The 19,029-nt window shown below is 50.5% G+C and overlaps 1 protein-coding gene across 1 annotated transcript in view; it reads right to left on the minus strand.

The window, feature by feature from the left end:
- Window positions 1-6,059: 6,059 nt before the first annotated feature.
- Window positions 6,060-19,029, minus strand: part of LOC129343958 (SNF-related serine/threonine-protein kinase-like) — a 29,309-nt gene continuing 16,339 nt past the window's right edge. The window contains exons 3-6 of the mRNA XM_055000391.1: window positions 12,161-12,302; window positions 10,615-10,827; window positions 10,300-10,443; window positions 6,060-8,584 (exon numbers count right to left, since the gene is read on the minus strand). Coding sequence (XP_054856366.1) covers window positions 7,438-8,584; window positions 10,300-10,443; window positions 10,615-10,827; window positions 12,161-12,302 — 1,646 coding nt within the window. The 3' untranslated portion in view covers window positions 6,060-7,437. The remainder of the gene's footprint in view (window positions 8,585-10,299; window positions 10,444-10,614; window positions 10,828-12,160; window positions 12,303-19,029) is intronic.

Genomic DNA, 19,029 nt, shown 5'->3' on the forward strand with positions numbered 1-19,029 from the left:
ATTGGCCCAAGGTCACCCAGTGATTTTCCACGCCAGCGGTCAGATTTAAATCCGGGTCTCTCAGGTCCTACGTTGACACTCTAACCACACCACCACACTGGGTCGGCTTTCCAACTCTGCAGGAGAGCAGAGACCCAGGGCCAACATGGCAAGAGATCTTGAGGGCATGCTTTTTAGATTGTGTGCATTGCTGCTCACCGACACCCAGGGAGCAGCTTTGGTTTTTGCAGGCCAGCCCTGGCTCAACTGTGGCAATGTTGCTGGTGTCTTGGTGACTTGGGCCAGACAGGGCTTTGAAGAGAGAGGAAAGTGGTTTGAGAGAGAATCGCTTCCCAAGGTACAAAATAGTAGAGTCCAGTAGCACCTTAAGACGAACAAACTTTATCTTACTATATAATTGAGTAAGCATGTTTCAGGTTTTATACCCTGGTGCACCACCAGAGGGCACTGCTGCAGAGGAAAGCCCAGGTAACTCACCATATTGCTCCAGAAAACATGTTGTGGTGGGAAGCCCAGGCAGGGAACAGGAGCGGAGCAGGTGGCAATGCCTTCCCCATGCCTTAACCCAGCTGGTATTAGGTGCGGAGCAGGTGGCAATGCCCACCTCCACCTTAACCCAGCTGATATTAGGAGCGGAGCAGGTGGCAATGCCCACCCCCTTCAGCCAACTGGTATTAGAAGTGGAACAGGAGGCAATGCCCAGCCCTTGCCTTAACCCAGCCAGTATTAGGAGTGGAGCACGTGGCAATGCCCACCTCCCGCCTTAACACAGCTGGGATCAGTGATAGAGGAGGAGGGAATGCCTGCCTGCCTGCTCTCCCCCTTTCTAGTGCCCGTTGTATTTTTCCCCACAAAGGACTTTGTTTCTAGTTGTAGCATAAGCTTTTGAGAACCACAGCTCTCTTCGTCAGATGCGCATCTGATAGAAAGCAGCGATTCTCGAAAGCTTATGCTACAATAAAGCTGGTTCGTCTTAAAGGTGCTGCTGGACTCGTTACTATTTTGAAACTACAGACTAACATGGCTAACTCCTCTGGATCCATTCCCAAGGTGTGCACACACTTCTTCCATACACCATCAGCTCTCATCAAGCAGGTTTCTGAAACGGTATAAAACTCCATGAGATATATTTACCAGCAGCCAAAGTGAGACAAATGCAGTGGTCCTTCTCCAAATGCTTTCTACGGTCCTGCCTGTGAGTTTCTTGGAACCTCTTCATTGGCCACTGGGTGCCGGATGACGTGGTGTCTGATCTGACCCAGCTAATGTCTGCTGATGTTCTTACTTAGAAGATTCATCATCTACAAACCTCCTGGAGATGCTAATTGCTGACTCCCGTTCAGAAAACAAGTCATGGTATTAGTGGCATCACATCCACAGAACTGGGCCATTATGGGTTTCTGGATGTAGCGGGTCCCAACAGGACCAGAATTCCAGGATGTATCAATAACAGAGTGCAGTGAGCACGACGTTTTCAGTGCAATCCTAAACAGTTCTACACTTCTGCATCCACTGATGGATGAAGAAGGGTCTAACCCTGTTTGGGATTGCATTGAAATTCAACCGTTCAGGAATTGAACCCTAGAAGTAAAAATAGGTGCTAGAGCAGAGTCTGATTAAATGCAATGGCCATCTTGGATCTCCATTTAACTTTTAAAGGCAATGACATTACAGCAACGCAGCTCTCATTTGGGCTGGTGCCTCTTGAGAAAGGGTCGAATCGAACCCTTCTCACCCCCCCTCCTGCCCCCCTCCTGCCCTGCCCTGGATGGCCTAGGCTAGCCTGGGCTTATCAGATTTTGGAACTTAAGTAAGGTCCGTTGTGGATGGGAGACCCCCAAAGAAGTCCAGGGTTGCTAGCAGAGGCAGTTAATGGCAAACCTCCTCTGTTTGTATCTTGCCTAGAAAACTCCTTGAAGGGTTGCCCAAATTGGCTAGGGGCCAAGCTACAATTGACGAATGACACTTGAACGGCAAGTGAACAGACTCACATGTATTTCCTCCTTGTTCACTTGCGCTCCACTCCACTATGAGCCAAGCTACAAGTGACGCCTGACACAGGTTGGACACTTGTCAGCTTCCCTCAAGTTTTGATGGGAAATGTAGGTGTCCTGGTCTTAAAGCTTGGCTCTCCATTTAATTGAAGTTTACGGAAACTCTCCCCCACACACCCAGCAGAGGGGAAGGGGGGCGCCCGGTGAGAGCCTGACGCCTGCACTCCCCTCCCGACCGCATGTTCTCCCTCCCATAGACTGCCGCTCTGTAAACTTCAATTAAATGGAGAGCCAAGCTGCAAGACCAGGACGCCCACATTTCCCATCAAAACTTGAGGGAAGCTGACAAGTGTCCAACCTGTGTCAGGTGTCACTTGTAGCTTGGCTCTATGTGATCGAGTGGCGCACAAGTGGAGCGCAAGTGAACAGGGAGGAATACAATACACCTGAGTCTGTTCACTTGCCGTTCAAGTGTCATTTGTCACTTGTAGCTTGGCCCTAGGACTTGATTGTGTATGAAGGAGAGGCTTGCCCAGGACACAGAAACTACAAGGAACAGGAAAACCTCCCAGGAACCAAACCAATCACTATCAATGCAAATCTCTCAATTCATCCAGATAATTAATGTGCTAAAGTGCTCAACAATGGCAGGAATCGCTCAAATTTCATACATAAAATGTGTAAATACCATAAATATATCAATAAATAATGCAACAATATAAATACATGCAACAAGCAGCAATACATTATTTCTCCATCAAGATACACTGCAGAAGTCTTCCAGACCAACATGAAACAATATGATAATAAAACCACCACTTGGAACCTCAAGAGTCCATTGTTCACTTTGAGCACTTTAATTATATGGATGAATTGAGATATATGCATTGAAAGTGATTGGTTTGGTTCCTGGGCTTTGACTTGATGACAAAAAAACAAAAAACCCTCCCGCACGATTTCACTAATCAAAACTGTGCTTTAGCAAAAGCATTGCAACCTCTTTTCTTATTCACACAGCTTGCCCAGTCCCTGTTTTGCCCCTCTAGTCATGGGCTGGGAAGAGTTAAGCAGGAACTGAGAGGGGGTGGTGGGAAACCACAGGGCACCAGCCAGCCAAACCAGCTTAGTAGCTCTGGCAAGGGCGAAGCTGGAAGACCAGCTCTTCAGAAAGTACCAGACATAGGGAGGCCACATGCAGAGGTCATTTTCAACCCTCCATTGCCCCTACTCAATTGGCTTTTTTGCCTGCAAAAGAGAGAGGAAGGCCTCTTTGTATGAGCCAAAAAGCCATGCTCAGGATTGTGGGATTCACATGGAGAGAAGCCATAGAGAATGGCTGTAGCACAGTGGTTAAGTGGTTCGGCTGCAAATCAGCACTCTCCAGGTTCGAATCCCACTACTGCCATGAGCTCAGCAGGTGGCCTTGGGTCAGCCACTCCTCTCAGCCCCAGCTCCCCAGCTGTATTGTGGGGATAATAATAACACTAATTTGTTCACTGCTCTGGGTGAGGCACTAATCTGTCTAGAAGAATGGTATATAGGCACAGTTATTATTATTATTATTATTTTATGGAACTGAGGTTTCCATGAGAAAATAGATTCGATCTTTTTTTTTTTTTTTGGCTTGCAACTTGACATTCCAATGTCTCCATCATCACTTTAGACATCAGGGCTTCTGCAGGTGACAACGGCAACATCGAATGTGAAGCATCCGGAGGGCATCTTCATCCTTTTCCAAAGACACGGTTAGGTCATACTAGCTTTTCTCCCGTCAAATAGGAGAGGGGGAGGGACTTTTTGACCAGTGAAAAGACGATGCTGAGAATCATGGGATGCTCAGACAAAAGCAATGTGGGACAGCAATTGTACCAAAGACTGGAAATGGGTGGGGCGAAGCTGAAAAGATGCTAGGGTCCAACCCATGTTTTTTCTATATATACACCTGCAAGTAACAGGGGCCTCAGCCCCGTGCAGAGACAAAAGACATGTCATCAGGGGGGATGATGTGCCTCGGACAGGAGTCAACCCGTTTCAGCGGCGATCCCTGCTCGAGAAAGGAAACACGTACAAGCTTCAAAATCCACAAGGGTTATTTTATTGGACTCAACTTGCTTCGCCTTAGATCCAATCAGTGCACTTTGTACAGAACCCAGAGTGAGCTCAGCGATCGATTTCCAAGTTCGTTTCTTGCCAGCAAGAAAGGAGGATAAATACACAAGACAGCTTATTTTCCTGGAAGAGTTTACGAGAGGGAGTGGGGGCAGGATGTTGGGGCACAGGGCATGGATGAACGTAGATGTGGAGCCACTTGGTAGGTTGCCAAGCAGGGAAAGGCGGAGGGGAGAGAAACAGGGGGTTGGATAAGGGCTGCAGGTCTCACCCACCCGGTCCTTCCGATACATTGGCTATGCAGCGTCATCTTTTTGTCCATCTCATCCCAACAAGCAAAGTCCTTAAAGAGGAAGTATCCTTGTACTGCTTACAGGTAGAGAAGCTGCCAGGGAACAGAAGGAAGGAAGGAAGGGAGAAAGGGAGAAAGGGAGGAAGGGGAGCTTTGTGGGCCAAAGTTGGGCAAGAGCATGGCTAATTCACTCCTACAAAGTGCGTTGCTGCCCAGGGAAAATTCTGGGCTTGGGGAAGGGATACAGAGCCATCTCTAAATTACATTAAAATAGACTATTTGTTTAAAAATATTTTAATTGCTACAAAAAACCCTCACCTCTTCGGGGTGGGCCGAGCTGGGATGCTTTGGAGGGGGGAGTGCATGCTACCTGTGAGGGACTCGAGCACTGATCCTTGGCTTTCGACGGGAAGGGGGCGCTGGCGGAATATGGCCAGCTCAAAGCTTCCTTCGGGCCCCGTCCCTGGCTTCCAAGGCATCAGCCCCAGGGAGAACGCAAACCCAGCAGCCAGTCCGTAAGGGAGAGGGTACAAATTACAAGGGCAGGACGGACAGCTTGGTTGCCGCAGCCTTAACAGCATAATGCAGTGGGCTGCTAATTAAAATAAATAGATAAAAGCAACACGGTGCCCTCTGCTCTATTGGCAAACCCCCAGCCCTCCAATTCCTCTCAGCTCACCTGCAAGGGAAAGCCAAAAGGTGAGCTGCTGCCCCCTGGTGCCTTCTAGCCCTCAGGCCAGAGGCCAAAACGGGGTCAGCTGAGCCCAATAAGGGCCGTCTCATTCGTTCACATATAAAGCAGCAGGGGGGTTGGGGGTGAGGGGATCTGCCCCCTCCCCCTCCTTCCTTCCCTGCCTCCCATGCCGGAGTCCATGGTCCAAACCCCGCCCCCCTTCCTCCAGCCAGCAGGGCCAAGCTGGATGGGCAGGTTTTTACAGAGTCAGGAGCCCCGACTCAAATTCTCCGCAGCTACACAACTGCTTTGGGGGGTAGCTGTTAAAAATAAAGGAGACCCGAAATGGCTTCAGAATGCCTCCGGGGGAGGGGGGAGAGGCTCCTCCCGTCCCCCTCAAGCCCCATGTCAAAGTAGTGGGGAAGGGAGTTCTCCCCATTTTTCCTGCTCCATGTGGAGTACTCTGTGCATGTGGAGCAGTAAAAACAGTATTGTGACATGGGGAGATGGCTTGATTGGGGAGGGAGGAGCCCCCCCACAGAGGCATCTGAGGCCATTTGGGCTCTTTTTTATTTTTTAACAGCCATTTACTTTTTAACGGCTGCATGGCTGCAGAAACCCAAGCTGAGTCTGGGAAACCCACCGCCGGCACCAGGGTTTCTAGCGCCTGCGGCCACCCTCCCATCGCACGCGTGCACCCCTGGACTGCGTGATGACGTTATAACTTGATGACGTCATCACACAGCAAAAACGGGGCCATTGGCCAGCGGGTGGCTGGGGCGGCGCAAGGAGGCTGCCCACACTCCGCACGCCGCCCCGGCCACCTGCTGTGCCTGGCCCGCAGCTGCTGCACCCGGCTGGGGGCGTGTGGCAGTGGCGGCGCGGGGCTGGCTGGCTGCAGCAGCTGCAGGCCAGGCACGCCAGCTCCGTGGCGCGCGCCTCCGCCCCTGGCACCCCCTCCGGCGCCCCCTCCAGCCCCACGGTGCCCGCCTCACCACCTCAATGGTGGCGCTGGCCCTGGGGAAACCCAGACCCAACTCTTTAAAAACCTGCACATCTAGCTTGGCCCTGAGTCCCACACATGAGCTGGGCTAGGAGTCAAGCGCCCGGGCAATGGAGAGTGGTGAGGGGAGGCAGGGTTTGGCTCCCCTCGCTTGCACACCTTTTACTGATGTTAACATTAGATCCCGTGCCATGTGCTTTACATGCAAATGGGGGTGGATACGTTTGTCTGAGGAGGCTCTTTGCCCATGCGTGGGATAAAAGGCAGCCAGGAATCCTGGGGAACTGAAAAAGGGCACCGTGACCGACCCAGGATGTGCTCTAGTGTCCACTCTCAGTGCGCTGCAATACAGATACTGCCATCAAGGCTGTTATGGGAGAACTGGACACAGCTCCTGACAGACTACTTTGGTCTTTCCTTGACAGCAAGGAGCAGGGGTGAGTTCAGCTATCATTGCAAGCATCTTTAATTATGATCTTAAGAAAAGTAAAAATTGTTTTTAAAAAAATCATTGCAAGGATCTGGGGGGCCGCAACAGGCACAGCGAGTCTGGGGCCTGCAGGCAAAAGATAGGAAAACTCGAGTTCTGTCGTGGGGCTAGAACAGGCGGCTCCTTGACTTCTGTCTGCCTGGACTTTTGTGCAGCAAAAAGAGCCCTCTGGCTTGCTTACAACAAGTAAATTCCCAGACACCCAAGCTGCAGGACTGACCGTTTCTGAGTTAAGTTACCACACAGAGTTATTGGGGAGGGGGGCATTAAAGGGCAGAAAGAGGGCCCGGCCCTTTGGGCAAGCAAAAAAAAAGTTACTGCCACAGGGCACCACGGGATTCTTCCCCAAGTGCTTCTGTGGATGGGCATTCCAGGATCAGGGAGCTGTATGCCCGACTCCTAGGTGTTGGCTCTGAGAGGACACACCCTTGGCCTCCAGTAGCCCAAATTTGGCTTTGAGGACCCCTGAACTGAGGCCAACCAACCATCAACCCCTCTCCAGTTGCACTTGGCTGAATCAGAGCAAGCACCTGGCTTCTCAATCACGGGACGCCGAAACGCAACACGTGACGGTGGAGGCTCCTCTCGAGGGGACTGAGGCCCAGCATGCATTGGGAGGCTCTGCTGAGGCTGGAGAGAATCAGCCAGGAGTGGAGGGAAGAGAGAGGACAGCCACTGGGTTCCTTCGATCCCTTTCAAGCGGATACAGTGGAACTAGCGTCCGAATGCTTTCTCACGCAGTCCATCCTGCCAGCAGCCATTCACGGGGGAGCAGAGGATCATGGGAACGGAGCCGACATTTTGCCTCTGGCCTGTGCCTTCGTCATCACCCTCATCACTACAGTCTATTTCTCTCGTGCAAATGTAACGTGGGTCCTAGATGACGTGGCAGCAGTTGAACTGTCCCAGCGAGAGGAGGCTCTCCTTCGAGGCAGGCCGCATCCGGAAGGCCAGGGCCTTCTCGCAGAGAGGGAACTGTAGGATCCGGTCCTTCAGGTTGGCACTCTTGCCCTTCGCGGGGTCCAGCTTGATAATGTTGTCTGCCAAGCTCTCGCTGCCGCCGGGGCTGCCGTTCCCTTGGCTGTCACTTAAGTGCTTCGGCCTACTGGGTGGTCCCATCTCGAGGCTCCCGTCCGGCTTTCGGGACTTGTCTCCCGGGTCCAAGGCTGTGTTCCCCTGGCCAACTCTGCCTTGAGGGACAGCCTCGTTCTTCTGGGGAACGTGGATCCCAGCCTCTTTCTTCAGGAGCTTGTCTCCAGCACGGCCACGTCCCACTGGGGGAGTATTGTTATTGTCCTCCGTCCCTATGTGTCGTCCCGCTGCGTCGGGACTCACGATTGCCTCACCACTGCCCCCCTGCTTAGGGCCCTCCTTGCTGCCCACCGAAGGCTTATCTTTGGCGTTTCCTTCTGGGGCCACGTCATGGGCCATTTTCTCCCCTTGAGGCTTGGAGCTGCTGGTACCGTCCATCTGCACGGCTTGGTTTGGGAGCTCTTGACAAAAGCCTTGCTGGTCTTTTAGGGACAGAGGCTTCTGCAGAGCTGCCTGGTTCGGGCTAGACTCATGCAACTGATTGAGGGAGCGAGGCTTGGCGAACCCAGCGGCAGGCGCTTTCGCTATTTTGCTGTGGGCTGCAAGGCTCCGACAGAACAAAAGGGAAGCCTTGGCGCTCTGGAAATCGCTCATTTGCTCTTGGTTCAAAGAGGAGGTTCTCCTTCGGAAGAGGCCGGGCTTCCCCTCCTCTTCTTCCTCCTCTTCCTCCTCCTCTTCTGAAATCTGCTGCAAGGCCGGAGTGCTCTTGGCGATGGGTGTCTCGATAAGGGAGGGCCGGATGAGAGCTCTGATGGGCTGCCCGCAACCATGGAGGCTAGAAGGGGACTCGCTTTCACCCAGAGCTGAGAAGGAAAGGACGGACTTCCCGGAATAGTTCTCCAAAGCACTCTTGGTCACAGGCAGAGGCTGAGGGCATTCGTCCACCAAAATGGCAGGGTGGCTGGGATCGCTCACAGCGCTGAAGGCGCTTCTGGGAAAGAGAGACAAGGAAGAAAGGCCTCAACGCCTGCGAACATTAAAAGGAGCAAAGAACAAGGAGGAGCCACGAAAGAAAAGCCTCTTTCCTTTTAACGTTTCCTCAATTGCCAGGCATTTATTCTACTTCACTTACACCCTGCATTTCTCCCCAACGGGGACACAAAGTGGCTCACGTCATTCTCCTCTCCTCCCTTTTATCCTCACAACAAACCTGTGAAGTAGGACAGGCTGAGCGCGTGTGACTGCCCCGACGTCACCCAGCAAGTTTTACAGGCAGAGCGGGCAATCGAGCCCGGGTCTCCCAGATCCTGGTCCATCACTCTAGCCACAGCACTACACTGCGGTTCGGATTTGTGTCAGGGTGGCAGAGTGCAGGAAGAGGGGCTTAAGCCTTCCCCCTGTACCATTTACCCACAGGGTTGCCCAGTCCGGGTGGGAAAACTCCTGGAGATTGGGGGGCAGAGCCTGGAGATGGTGGAGTCTGGAGTGGCAAGGGCACCCACTGGAGAGGTGATGCCATGCGGTTACACCGAAAATCTGGCTCCTATCTTGCACCTCTATGCACTGTTTAGTTCCACTGTTAATTATAATTGTACCATGTGACTATTTATTGTAACGGGCACGGACACTTTAAAGCTGGCACACGCACTTTCGAAATATAATTGTAGCACTTTTGCACTTTATATGTACGTGTATGCAGTGTTTGCCAGCTCATATTGAACTCCTGTATGCCTATTTTCTTCCTAAAATTAATTACATTTGACTGGTTTTTCATATATACATTTTCAATGGTCTTCGTTTAATGTTTAAAGTCGTTTAGTAAGGTTGTTACGGTTCCTTGGTTGTATTGTTAATTTCTTCACCGGGACTCTCTCATCTTGTTGGCCCACTAGGAGGTTGGCAAACCTATTTACCCAGCTTGGGAGCTGGTATTTGCCCTGTTGGGAAGCCTTACATGTAGCCGCCAGCACACATACAGAGCCCAGCAAGCCAAACAGCACCTCGTCCTGGGGTTCTGAGTGGGGAAACTGGCACAAGGTGAGTAAGGCTTAAGCCCTCAGTCTCTGTATGCCACAGTCAGCCCCCAAAGCGCCAAGGATCAGAGTGTCAACAACATCACTCACAGTGCAGGTCTGATCAACAGGACCCAGGGAGGATGCAAGGATACGGTGAACATGCAGAGGCTCTCTGCACGAGATGCCTCAGCGCGCATTTGTCAAATGTAGGGAGATGGAATGTTAGCCAGGAAGCATAGTTTAAAAAGAAAGAGCTGGCGGAGATCGCTCCTCAGAGGGTTGTTAATTTCATCTTCGCCTCTGGTTTGATTGCCTGCTCTGCTGGTGAAACTTGCTGGGTGGCCTTTGAACCGTCAAACGCACTCAGCCTAACCTACTTTACAGGGTTGTTGTGAGGAAGGCTCCATCAATTTCACCTCTGCAGTCTAAAACGGTGTGGGATGGCAACCAGAGGGCAGCGAGGAATGGAAATGGGCTGGAGTTGCCTTCCAGGCTGGGCTTGGACCTGGAGAGGTTATAGTGGGCTGAAGTTTCCTTTCTGGCATTTCACAGCCCCATCACACGTTGGCTCTGTCTTTTTAAACTACCCTTCCCGGCTAACACTGCCTCTCCCGCCACATGCTCTTCACGTGTCAGATGTCTCGTGTAGAAAGACTCGCAGTCCGGCCCTCCAAGGAGAGCAAACACTTGCCTGCTCTGGACGTGCTGGGCCAGGTTGTAGACCAGGCTGGGACTGGGGCTTGGGCTCTGCTTCTCCTGTTTCTCTCGCAGGATCCTTTCAGCCAGCAGGAAGTAGGTGGCAGTAACATGGTTGTAATGGTTAGCTTCCAGCGCTCTACGGGAACACAAGCGACAAACATCAGACGTGGGAGACACTGTGCAAAACCCACACAGCAGTGCACAAACACCCTCGTTTCACACAGTAACATCTCCACCAACCAGATCCTCGACCCCACCAGAACCCCTGCTCAATCACTGCAGGCAAAGCTGAGCCGGCAACACTCACTCTTGGATGGTTTCCCGGTCTGCAATGTTGCCACACATCATGGCCTGGATGATGATGCCGTGCTCCTCTTCGGAGACCCGCTTGTGCGACGTCAGAGGCAACAGGTAGCGACTGGCAGGGGAGGGGTCCACGCCCTGCAGCCACGGGTGGTTTTCGATCTGTTCCAAGGAGGCCCTCTGCTGTGGGTTCCGCTGGAGCATCTGGGAGATCAGGCTGGCCGAGAGAAAAGGACAGGAGTTACTACTCGCTTACTAAGATAAGATTCCCCAAGGAAAAGCAGCCTGGGATATTGTTGCAAAATACCAAGAGAGCAGACAGGGCCAAGCTCTGTTTTCAGACTCTAAATGGAGGCCCACTAAACAGGAAAACTACCATCCCGCCCACTCTGCTGTGTACGATTTGACACTCGCTCCCCCATTGTGACTGATTCACACAGCTAAGTTTGCGCTGCAGTCCATGCAGCGATCCCATCTAACTCTTCCTTACGTGGAGGCGACGGATGTGACCGGGTAGCAAGGCCCAGCCAGGTTAAGGGTGAGGAGGGCTACTGGTGTGATTTGAACCTTCCTGAAAGAAGAGCTGTCATTCGGAGTAAAGGCAGAGGATGGGAGCAAGGCTGCCAGGTCCAGGCTGGGAAATTCCTGGAGATTTGGGAGGTGGAGCCTGGAGAGGGCGGGATTTGGGGAGGGGTTGGGCCTCAGCATGGTATAATGGAGGGAGTCCACCCTCCAAAGCAGCCATTCTCTCCAGGGGAACTGATCTCTGTCACCTGGAGATCAGTTGTAATTCTGGGAGATCTCCAGCCACCACTTGGAGGCTAACCAATTAAAGGAGCTCTCCGAAATAGAACCACCACCTGGAGGCTGGAAACTCTAGCATGGGAGAGGTAAAGGGCTGGAGCCCTCCAAGTCCTCACAGCATCCCCCCAGTTGCCCATCCAATCAAAAGTCTTTATACCAGTACAATAACAAGGGGAATGCCGGACATTTTAATCTCATTTCCTTTTTCGGTCTGCAGAGGGCACTGGATACTCAGCCAGTCCACACTTATGAAACAGAGAGCCAAGCTACAAGTGACAAATTACACTTGCCTGGCAAGTGAACAGACTCACGTGAATTCCTCCCTGTTCACTTGCCATTCACTTGCTCTCCACTTGATCAAGTGGAGCGCAAGTGAATGGCAAGTGAACAGGCAGCTGAGCCAAGCTACAAGTGACGAATGACACAGGTTGGACACTTGTCAGCTTCCCTCAAGTCTTGATGGGAAATGTAGGCGTCCTGGTCTTGCAGCTTGGCTCTCCGACTGCTGTCCAATAGGTTTTTCAACTGTCACTTGTCCAACATTCCGCCAAGCTGCCTACATTTCCCGCCAAAACTTGAGGGAAGCTGACAAGTGTCCAACCTGTGCCTTTTGTCACTTGTGGTTTGGCCCTCAGAGAAAGGACTCGGCAGCTACACCAGAGGGGGATGGAGCACAGATATGGGGAGAATAGATATGGGGAGAATGTGTGACCCTGAGAGGATAAGGGAGGAGGTTGCTCTCATACTCTGCACACGGTGAGGAGACGTGAGACGGGATTGTGTAGCGGCAGTCCAGAATCATGGTCAAGGTCTCACTGTCGTTGGCCTCCTGGAACGGCGGCTGCCCGCACACCAGCATGTAAAGAATGACGCCCAAGCTCCATACGTCTGTGGGAAGAGAAAGAGAAAAGCAAGAGGGGTAAGGCAAACTGGGCTGAAACAGGGGGGAACATTGGCAAGCGCTCCAATGATAGGAAGTCCACCAGTTCGCCACCCTTTTGTGAAAAGTGGAGGGGCAAATGCAAGCAAGCGCCTGACAACATCCCCCATGCTCATAACCATCTTATGCGGTCCACCTATAAGGCTTCTAGTTATTTATTTAGGCATTTATTGCTGGATTTTCTCCTCAGTGGGGACCCAAAGCAGCTTATAATGTGATTCTCCTCTTCTCCGTTTTACCCTAACAACAACATCCCTGTGAGGTATGTCAGGCGAAGAGAGTGACAAGCCTGAGGAAACCCAGTCTGCTTCCACGGCAGAATGGGGACTCCAAGCGACATCTCCCAAATCAGAGGACTTAGCCATGTGAGTCAGTAGTCGCAAAATAGTAAAGAGTCCAGTAGCACCTTTAAGACTAACTCACTTTATTGTAGCATAAGCTTTCGAGAGCCACAGCTCTCTTCATCAGATGCATCAGGTGAAGAGAGCTGTGGTTCTCGAAAGCTTATGCTACAATAAAGTGAGTTAGTCTTAAAGGTGCTACTGGACTCTTTACTGTTTCCCAGATCCTAGCCGGTCTTTCTAATCACTGCACCACCCTGCCTGGGCAGACTCCTCGTGTTCCATACAAACAGTTCATTTTATCACACCCTTTGCTTGCAACGGGAGTCAGAATGGCAGCACCATCTCTGGCCGCTGTGGGAAGTCTTATGTTAACAGCCGATCTGAATTCCATACTCTTGAACCATCTGCAACACTCCAAGTTTACGAAAATGGGACTGTGGTTAAGATCCAGTGGAGCACTGTGGGCAGTGGGCAATGAAAAAGATCCTGAGGTAACAGCATTACCTGACACAGGAGGTTCAGTTTGTTGACCATCCTAATAACAACATTCAATTTATATACCACCCTTCAAGACAACTTAACGCCCACTCAGAGTGGTTTACAACGTGTGTCATTATTATTATTACCCTCACCATAATCACCCTGTGCAGTGGGTGAGGCCGAGAGAGCTCTGAGAGAGCTGTGACTGACCCAAGGCCACCCTGTTGGCTTCAAGTGGAGGAGTGAGGAATCCAACCTGGTTCTCCAGATTAGACTCCTGGACTCCTGCCACTCTTAGCCACTACACTATTGCTGTATAATAACATTATAATAATAACATTCAATTTATATACCACCCTTCAGGACAACTTAACACCCACTCAGAGCAGTTTACAAAGTGTGTTATTATTATTCCCACAACAATCTCCCTGTGAGGTGGGGGGGGGTGCTGAGAGGGCTCTGGAAGAGCTGTGACTGAGCCAAGGTCACCCAGCTGGCTTAAAGTGGAGGAGTGGGGAATCAAACCTGGTCCTCCAGATTACACTCCTGCCGCTCTTAATCACTACACCAAACTGCCTGCCCAGACTTAACCACTACACCATACTGCCTGCCCAGACTCCAGGCCTGTGAAAGAAAGACAAAAGTGTGACCCTGACAGTGATGTCTCCCAATGGATCTTCTCCAGCTTGTCCAAGCCTTGGGGGCTATCATAAAGGTCTCCTTTTGTTCTCCCTTCCTTGGAACAATTCCACTCCAGCATTAGCTTCAATACACAGTCAAGCCTGGTCTCCGAAACGCCATGTTAGAGGAGCAGGCAGTGAGATTCCTCGTTGAGGAAATAAAGTAGAAGTGCAGCAGCACTTTGGAATGAGCAGAAATTTATTCCAGGAGAGGCTTTTGGGACACAGAGCGTCCCTCATCAGGGCCAATTCCAGACAACTAACCTGAAGGCACTGCATGCCGCCATGTTCCGGATTGCGACGGGGAAAACGCGAAATATCGCGTTTTCCCCGTCGCGATCCGGAATATCGCGGCATGCAGCGCCTTCAGGTTAGTCGTCTGGAATCGGCCCTGGTGCCTGTATCTAACAGGTGAACACCTCAACGTACCCAATAATGTGAGCTCTAACCCACAAAAGCTTCTCCTGGAGTGAATTGTTTTCATTTTGCTGAGACAGGCTAATGCAGCCTCCCCCTCTGGAATTATCCTGGGGAGGAAGTATTTCAAGCCATCCATTGGGAATATGTCTCCAGGAGGGTTCCCCCCCCACCAGACTTGGGCTGGGCTGCCCGTCTTGCTTTCGTCTCTTCCACCACCATGGGGTCCTCCAAGATCTCACAGAGGGCAGGATGTCTGATGGGGCGACCAGTGTGTAAGGAATGTGTAAGGATAAGGGCTGTGCTGGGTGAAGGAGCCGGCAACGAAGACGGAAGGGAGGTGGGGAGGAACAGTGGAACAAACTGGGCAGGGAAAACCCACAATTATCCCTTCTCTCCCTTCTCTCTCTAAGCCAACTCCTAACTTTCAGTCACACAACTCATTTCTGTCATTCCGTTTTTGGAACTCCTCTGTGCATGATCCTTTCAAGACACACGGTCACCATTTTGTGTGAATCTGCCAACTGTATACTTTTCTAGCTTCCCTATGTGAAAAAAGAAACCGGGGTTTGTTGTGCCTTCATGTTCAGGCACATAGAAACTTGAAAATACAAGGGCTGCCCCATTCATACCAAATGGCAACCACACATCCCGAGAGGACTGTGTGTGGGACGCGCTCCTGGCTGGCGAGGAAGACGTGCCAGGAGGGAGGGAGAAACAGATAAAGAAGACTCGGCGCGACCAAGATAACCAACCAGGGACAGGGGTGTGTTGATAAAGGGGTTGAGGGTGGGCAGACAGGAGGCAGCTTGAGTCTCAATGATTTGGGAAGGGGGGGTCACCAGGACAGGATATGACCCCTTCTCTTTCTCCCATCTAAAAAGGAAGGAAGGGAGGGAAAGGCAGCAGCCCAGAGGGTGAGGTGGAAGCGAGGCTCTCTCCTTTCCCAGAGGATGCTGAGCACAGATGGCCCAGGAGATAAGCCTCTTTAATCTGCTTGGGCTCTTTTCAAAAGCCGGCTCAGTGCCTGCCGACCCAAAGGGCCAGGGAACCCTTCCAAGCCTGTCACCCACACCCCACTCCAAACCGACACAGCTCTCCAGACAGGCAGGCAAGCCGACTCAGATGTCCCAGCTATCAGGTCACCCTTGAAATGCTGCCATGTCCTAGACAGGTCAAGCAGGAGATGGCAGGTCTCAAAGAGTGGCTGTGCTCTCTCCTTCAGGGCACAGACCTTTGCCACTAGTCATGGTTCTTTTATGAATGAGATGGGTGCGGGGGGGGGGGGCTGTGCTAGGCAGAGCAGGGATTCTCTCTGCATACACATGGAAAGCAGACTCATGCAACTCTCGCCAACCAGGTTCCTAGGGCAGCCAAGAGCACATGCAAATATTGTCGAAGGCTTTCATGGCCAGCAGGACAACGTTGGTTGTTGTAGATTTTCTGGGATGTATGGCCGTGGTCTTGGCTGTGCCAATGCCAAGACCACAGCCATACAGCCCGGAAAATCTACAACAACCAGCACACGCAAAGCTCAACAACAAAAGCTGTCATACAAACCATCTCTTGCATTTTTATCTTTCCTCTTCTTTCAAGGAGCTCAGGGAGGCATACATTGTTTATTTATTTTATTTAAAGGTGGGTTAGCTGTGTTAGACTGTCTGTAGCAGTAGAAAAGAGCAAGAATCCAGTAGCACCTATAAGACTAACACAATTTGTGGTAGGGGATAAGCTTTCGTGAGCTACAGCTCACTTCTTCAGATCATTTGTTATTTTATTTACTTCATTTATACCTCCATCTTTCTCAAAGAGGAACCCAGCAGCTTATATTGTTTCCTTTTCTCCATTTAATCATCACAACAATTTTGTGAGGCAGGGTTTGGCTGTGTGCGTGTCACTTGCCTAGTCATCCAGTGAGCTTCCATGGCAGAGTGGAGATTCGAACCTGGATCTCCAAGATCCTACACTTGATTGGTTCTCAGTTCTCCTTTCCTCCCATTTTACCCTCACAACAACCCTGTGAGGTAGGAAGGCTGAGAGAATGTGACTGCTCCAAGGCCACCTAGCAAAATTCACGGCTTTTATTTTACAAACTAACATTAATGAACTGAAAACATATCACCATATAAAAAACGATGATAAAGAGCTAAGAAAGCAAAAACTAAACAAAACAAAAAGCCCCGCAAAGATATTTGTGTGCGGTATGTGCCATCAAGTCACCTATGGCGACCCTATGAATGAAAGACTTCCAAAATTTCTTATCATTAACAGACTTGCTCAGATCTTGCAAACTGGAGACTGTGGCTTCCTTTATTGAGTCAAGCCATCTTGTTTTAGGTCTTCCTCTCTTCCTACTGCCTTCCTAGCCGGGAAGCGTAGTTTAGAAAGACGGAGCCAAAGGCTCTGCCAATTTCACCTCTCTACAGGAGGGTAGTTTAAAAAAACAGAGCTGGCAGAGATCTCTCTTCAGAGGGTTTGTTAATTTCATCTTCGCCTCCAAAAGGCTCTGTCAATTTCACCTCCCCTTTGGGAGGCGAAGATGAAATTAACAAGCCCTCTGAGGAGCGATCTCTGCCAGCTCTTTTTAAACTACCCTCCTGTGTAGAGAGGTCTTTTAAGACTACGCCTCCTGGCTAACATTGCCTTTCCCTACACTTGAGCATCCTTGTGTATAAGAGTGTAGAGAGACTCTCTCAGTAGTCATTACTTTTGTCTTCTTGATCTTCAGCAGTAATCCTGCATGGGCGCTTTCTCCTTTAACTTTTATCAGTAATCATTTCAAGTCTTTGCTATTTTCTGCCAGTAACATGGTGTCATCTGCATATCTCAAACTGTTAATGTTCCTTCCACCAATTTTTACTCCACCTTCTTCTAGATCTAATCCAGCTTTCCTTATGATATGCTCTCCATAGAGGTCGAACAGGTAGGGAGATAATAGGCCTCCTTGTCTGACACCTTTGCCATCACTCAGGCCCCCAAAGCGGGTCACCTAATTTGCAAATTGTACAAAGCATTTCCTAATTATGCCAACCGAGCACATTCACTGTACCTTTTCTGCCAACTGTTCTTTGACCTGCTCTTGGCAAATACCATGGCAAAGGGCTGGCAACAGCGGCGTGACCTTGCCCGATCGTGCTTGGGTACCAGCCTACCTTTTTTAGGAAGCGCCGCAAAGCTTACTGGGAGAGATTTCACTGGCTGCTTCTTTTCCTACTGCTTCTGCTCCAACAGTGGACAGCTTTATATCCGCTCCTCAATTAATGTGGAACTAGAAGTTCCAAATGAAAGGGCGAGCGCTCTGTTCTTTCCCCCCAGAGTCTCCCTTGGCAACGACAGGCCAGAAACAAAGCCTCAGTCAGAAGTCAGTGCCAGCGGATCACGGCCCAACTCTAACCAAGTCCCATTCATTTACATGGGGTTTACTTCCAAGTAGGCTTGGTACCACAGCCTCTAAAACCCAGAATCTAGTTCCCAGCACTGCTGAGAAGCAAGAGGAACATTATGATTGGGAGGTTTTCTGTCCCCGTGCTTAGAAACTACACACAATGCAAAAGGAATTGTGTGTCTGTCATGTGCCATTGAGTTGCCTTCGATCTACGGTGAGCCTATGAATGAAAGACCTCCAAAATGTCCTATCATTAAGGTGGTTAAAATGTTTCTCCAAAAACCTCATCTAGCCACACTGCACAACAAGCCAAGCCATTGCAGCTGCTCATTCTTCCTGTAACAGTTCTCTTCCCAACGCAGTTTTCAGTCTTTGAATATGCTATTTATTGGGAGCAGGGCTTTTTTTCTGGGAGAAGAGGTGGTGGAACTCAGTGGGTTGCCAGCACAGAGGGTAGCTCCTGGCGGGAGGTGGTGCCCCTGGTACCACACGTGCAAAGTGCGCGCACGCTCCCAGGACCACACAATGATGTTACTTTGGGTCAGCTGGAACAAGAGTAGAGTTTTTTAAAGTTTATATCACCCTTGGCAAAAATGGTCACATGGCCGGTGGCCCCACCCGCTGATCTCCAGACAGAGGGGAGTTTAGACTGCCCTCTGCGCCGTGGCGCAGAGGGCAATCTAAACTCCCCTCTGTCTGGAGATCAGGGGGCGGGGCCACCGGCCATGTGACCATTTTCAAGAGGTGCCAGAACTCTGTTCCACCATGTTCCAGCGGAAAAAAAGCCCTGATTGGGAGTAATATTATTCTGCTTCTACATTGAAGTGCTCGAGGTCATTAACAAAAAACAGAAAGTACAGAAGCAGATAGAATACAGTACAATCGTTGGTAAAATGCCATCCACCATAAGCCAGTTTGGTGTAGTGGTTAAGAGCGCAGGACTCTATTCTGGAGAACCGGTTTTGATTCCTCACTCCTCCACCTGAAGCCAGCTGGGTGACCTTGGGTCAGCCACAGCTCTCTCAGAGCTCTCTCAGCCCCATCCACCTCACAGGGTGTTTTGTTGTGGGGATAATAATAACATACTTTGTAAACTGCTCTGAGTGGATGTTAAGTCATCCTGAAGGGCGATATATAAATTGAATGTTGTTGTTGTTGTTGTTGTTGTTGTTGTTGTTAATGATTATGAATTAAAAAAACACAAAATTTTCAGCCAGCTTTTAAAACAACCGTAGCACAGCAGGTCGAATTAAATCTAAAACCAACTAAAGGTCATACAAACCAATATAGCAATATAGCACTCTCAAGCCAACAGACTCTCTTTTTAAAACGTTTGCGACAGGAGCTGAAAATTGTTAGATGAAGGATC

The sequence above is a fragment of the Eublepharis macularius genome, chromosome 16 (genome assembly GCF_028583425.1).
Source record: "Eublepharis macularius isolate TG4126 chromosome 16, MPM_Emac_v1.0, whole genome shotgun sequence".
In the NCBI taxonomy this organism is placed as follows: Eukaryota; Metazoa; Chordata; class Lepidosauria; order Squamata; family Eublepharidae; genus Eublepharis; species Eublepharis macularius.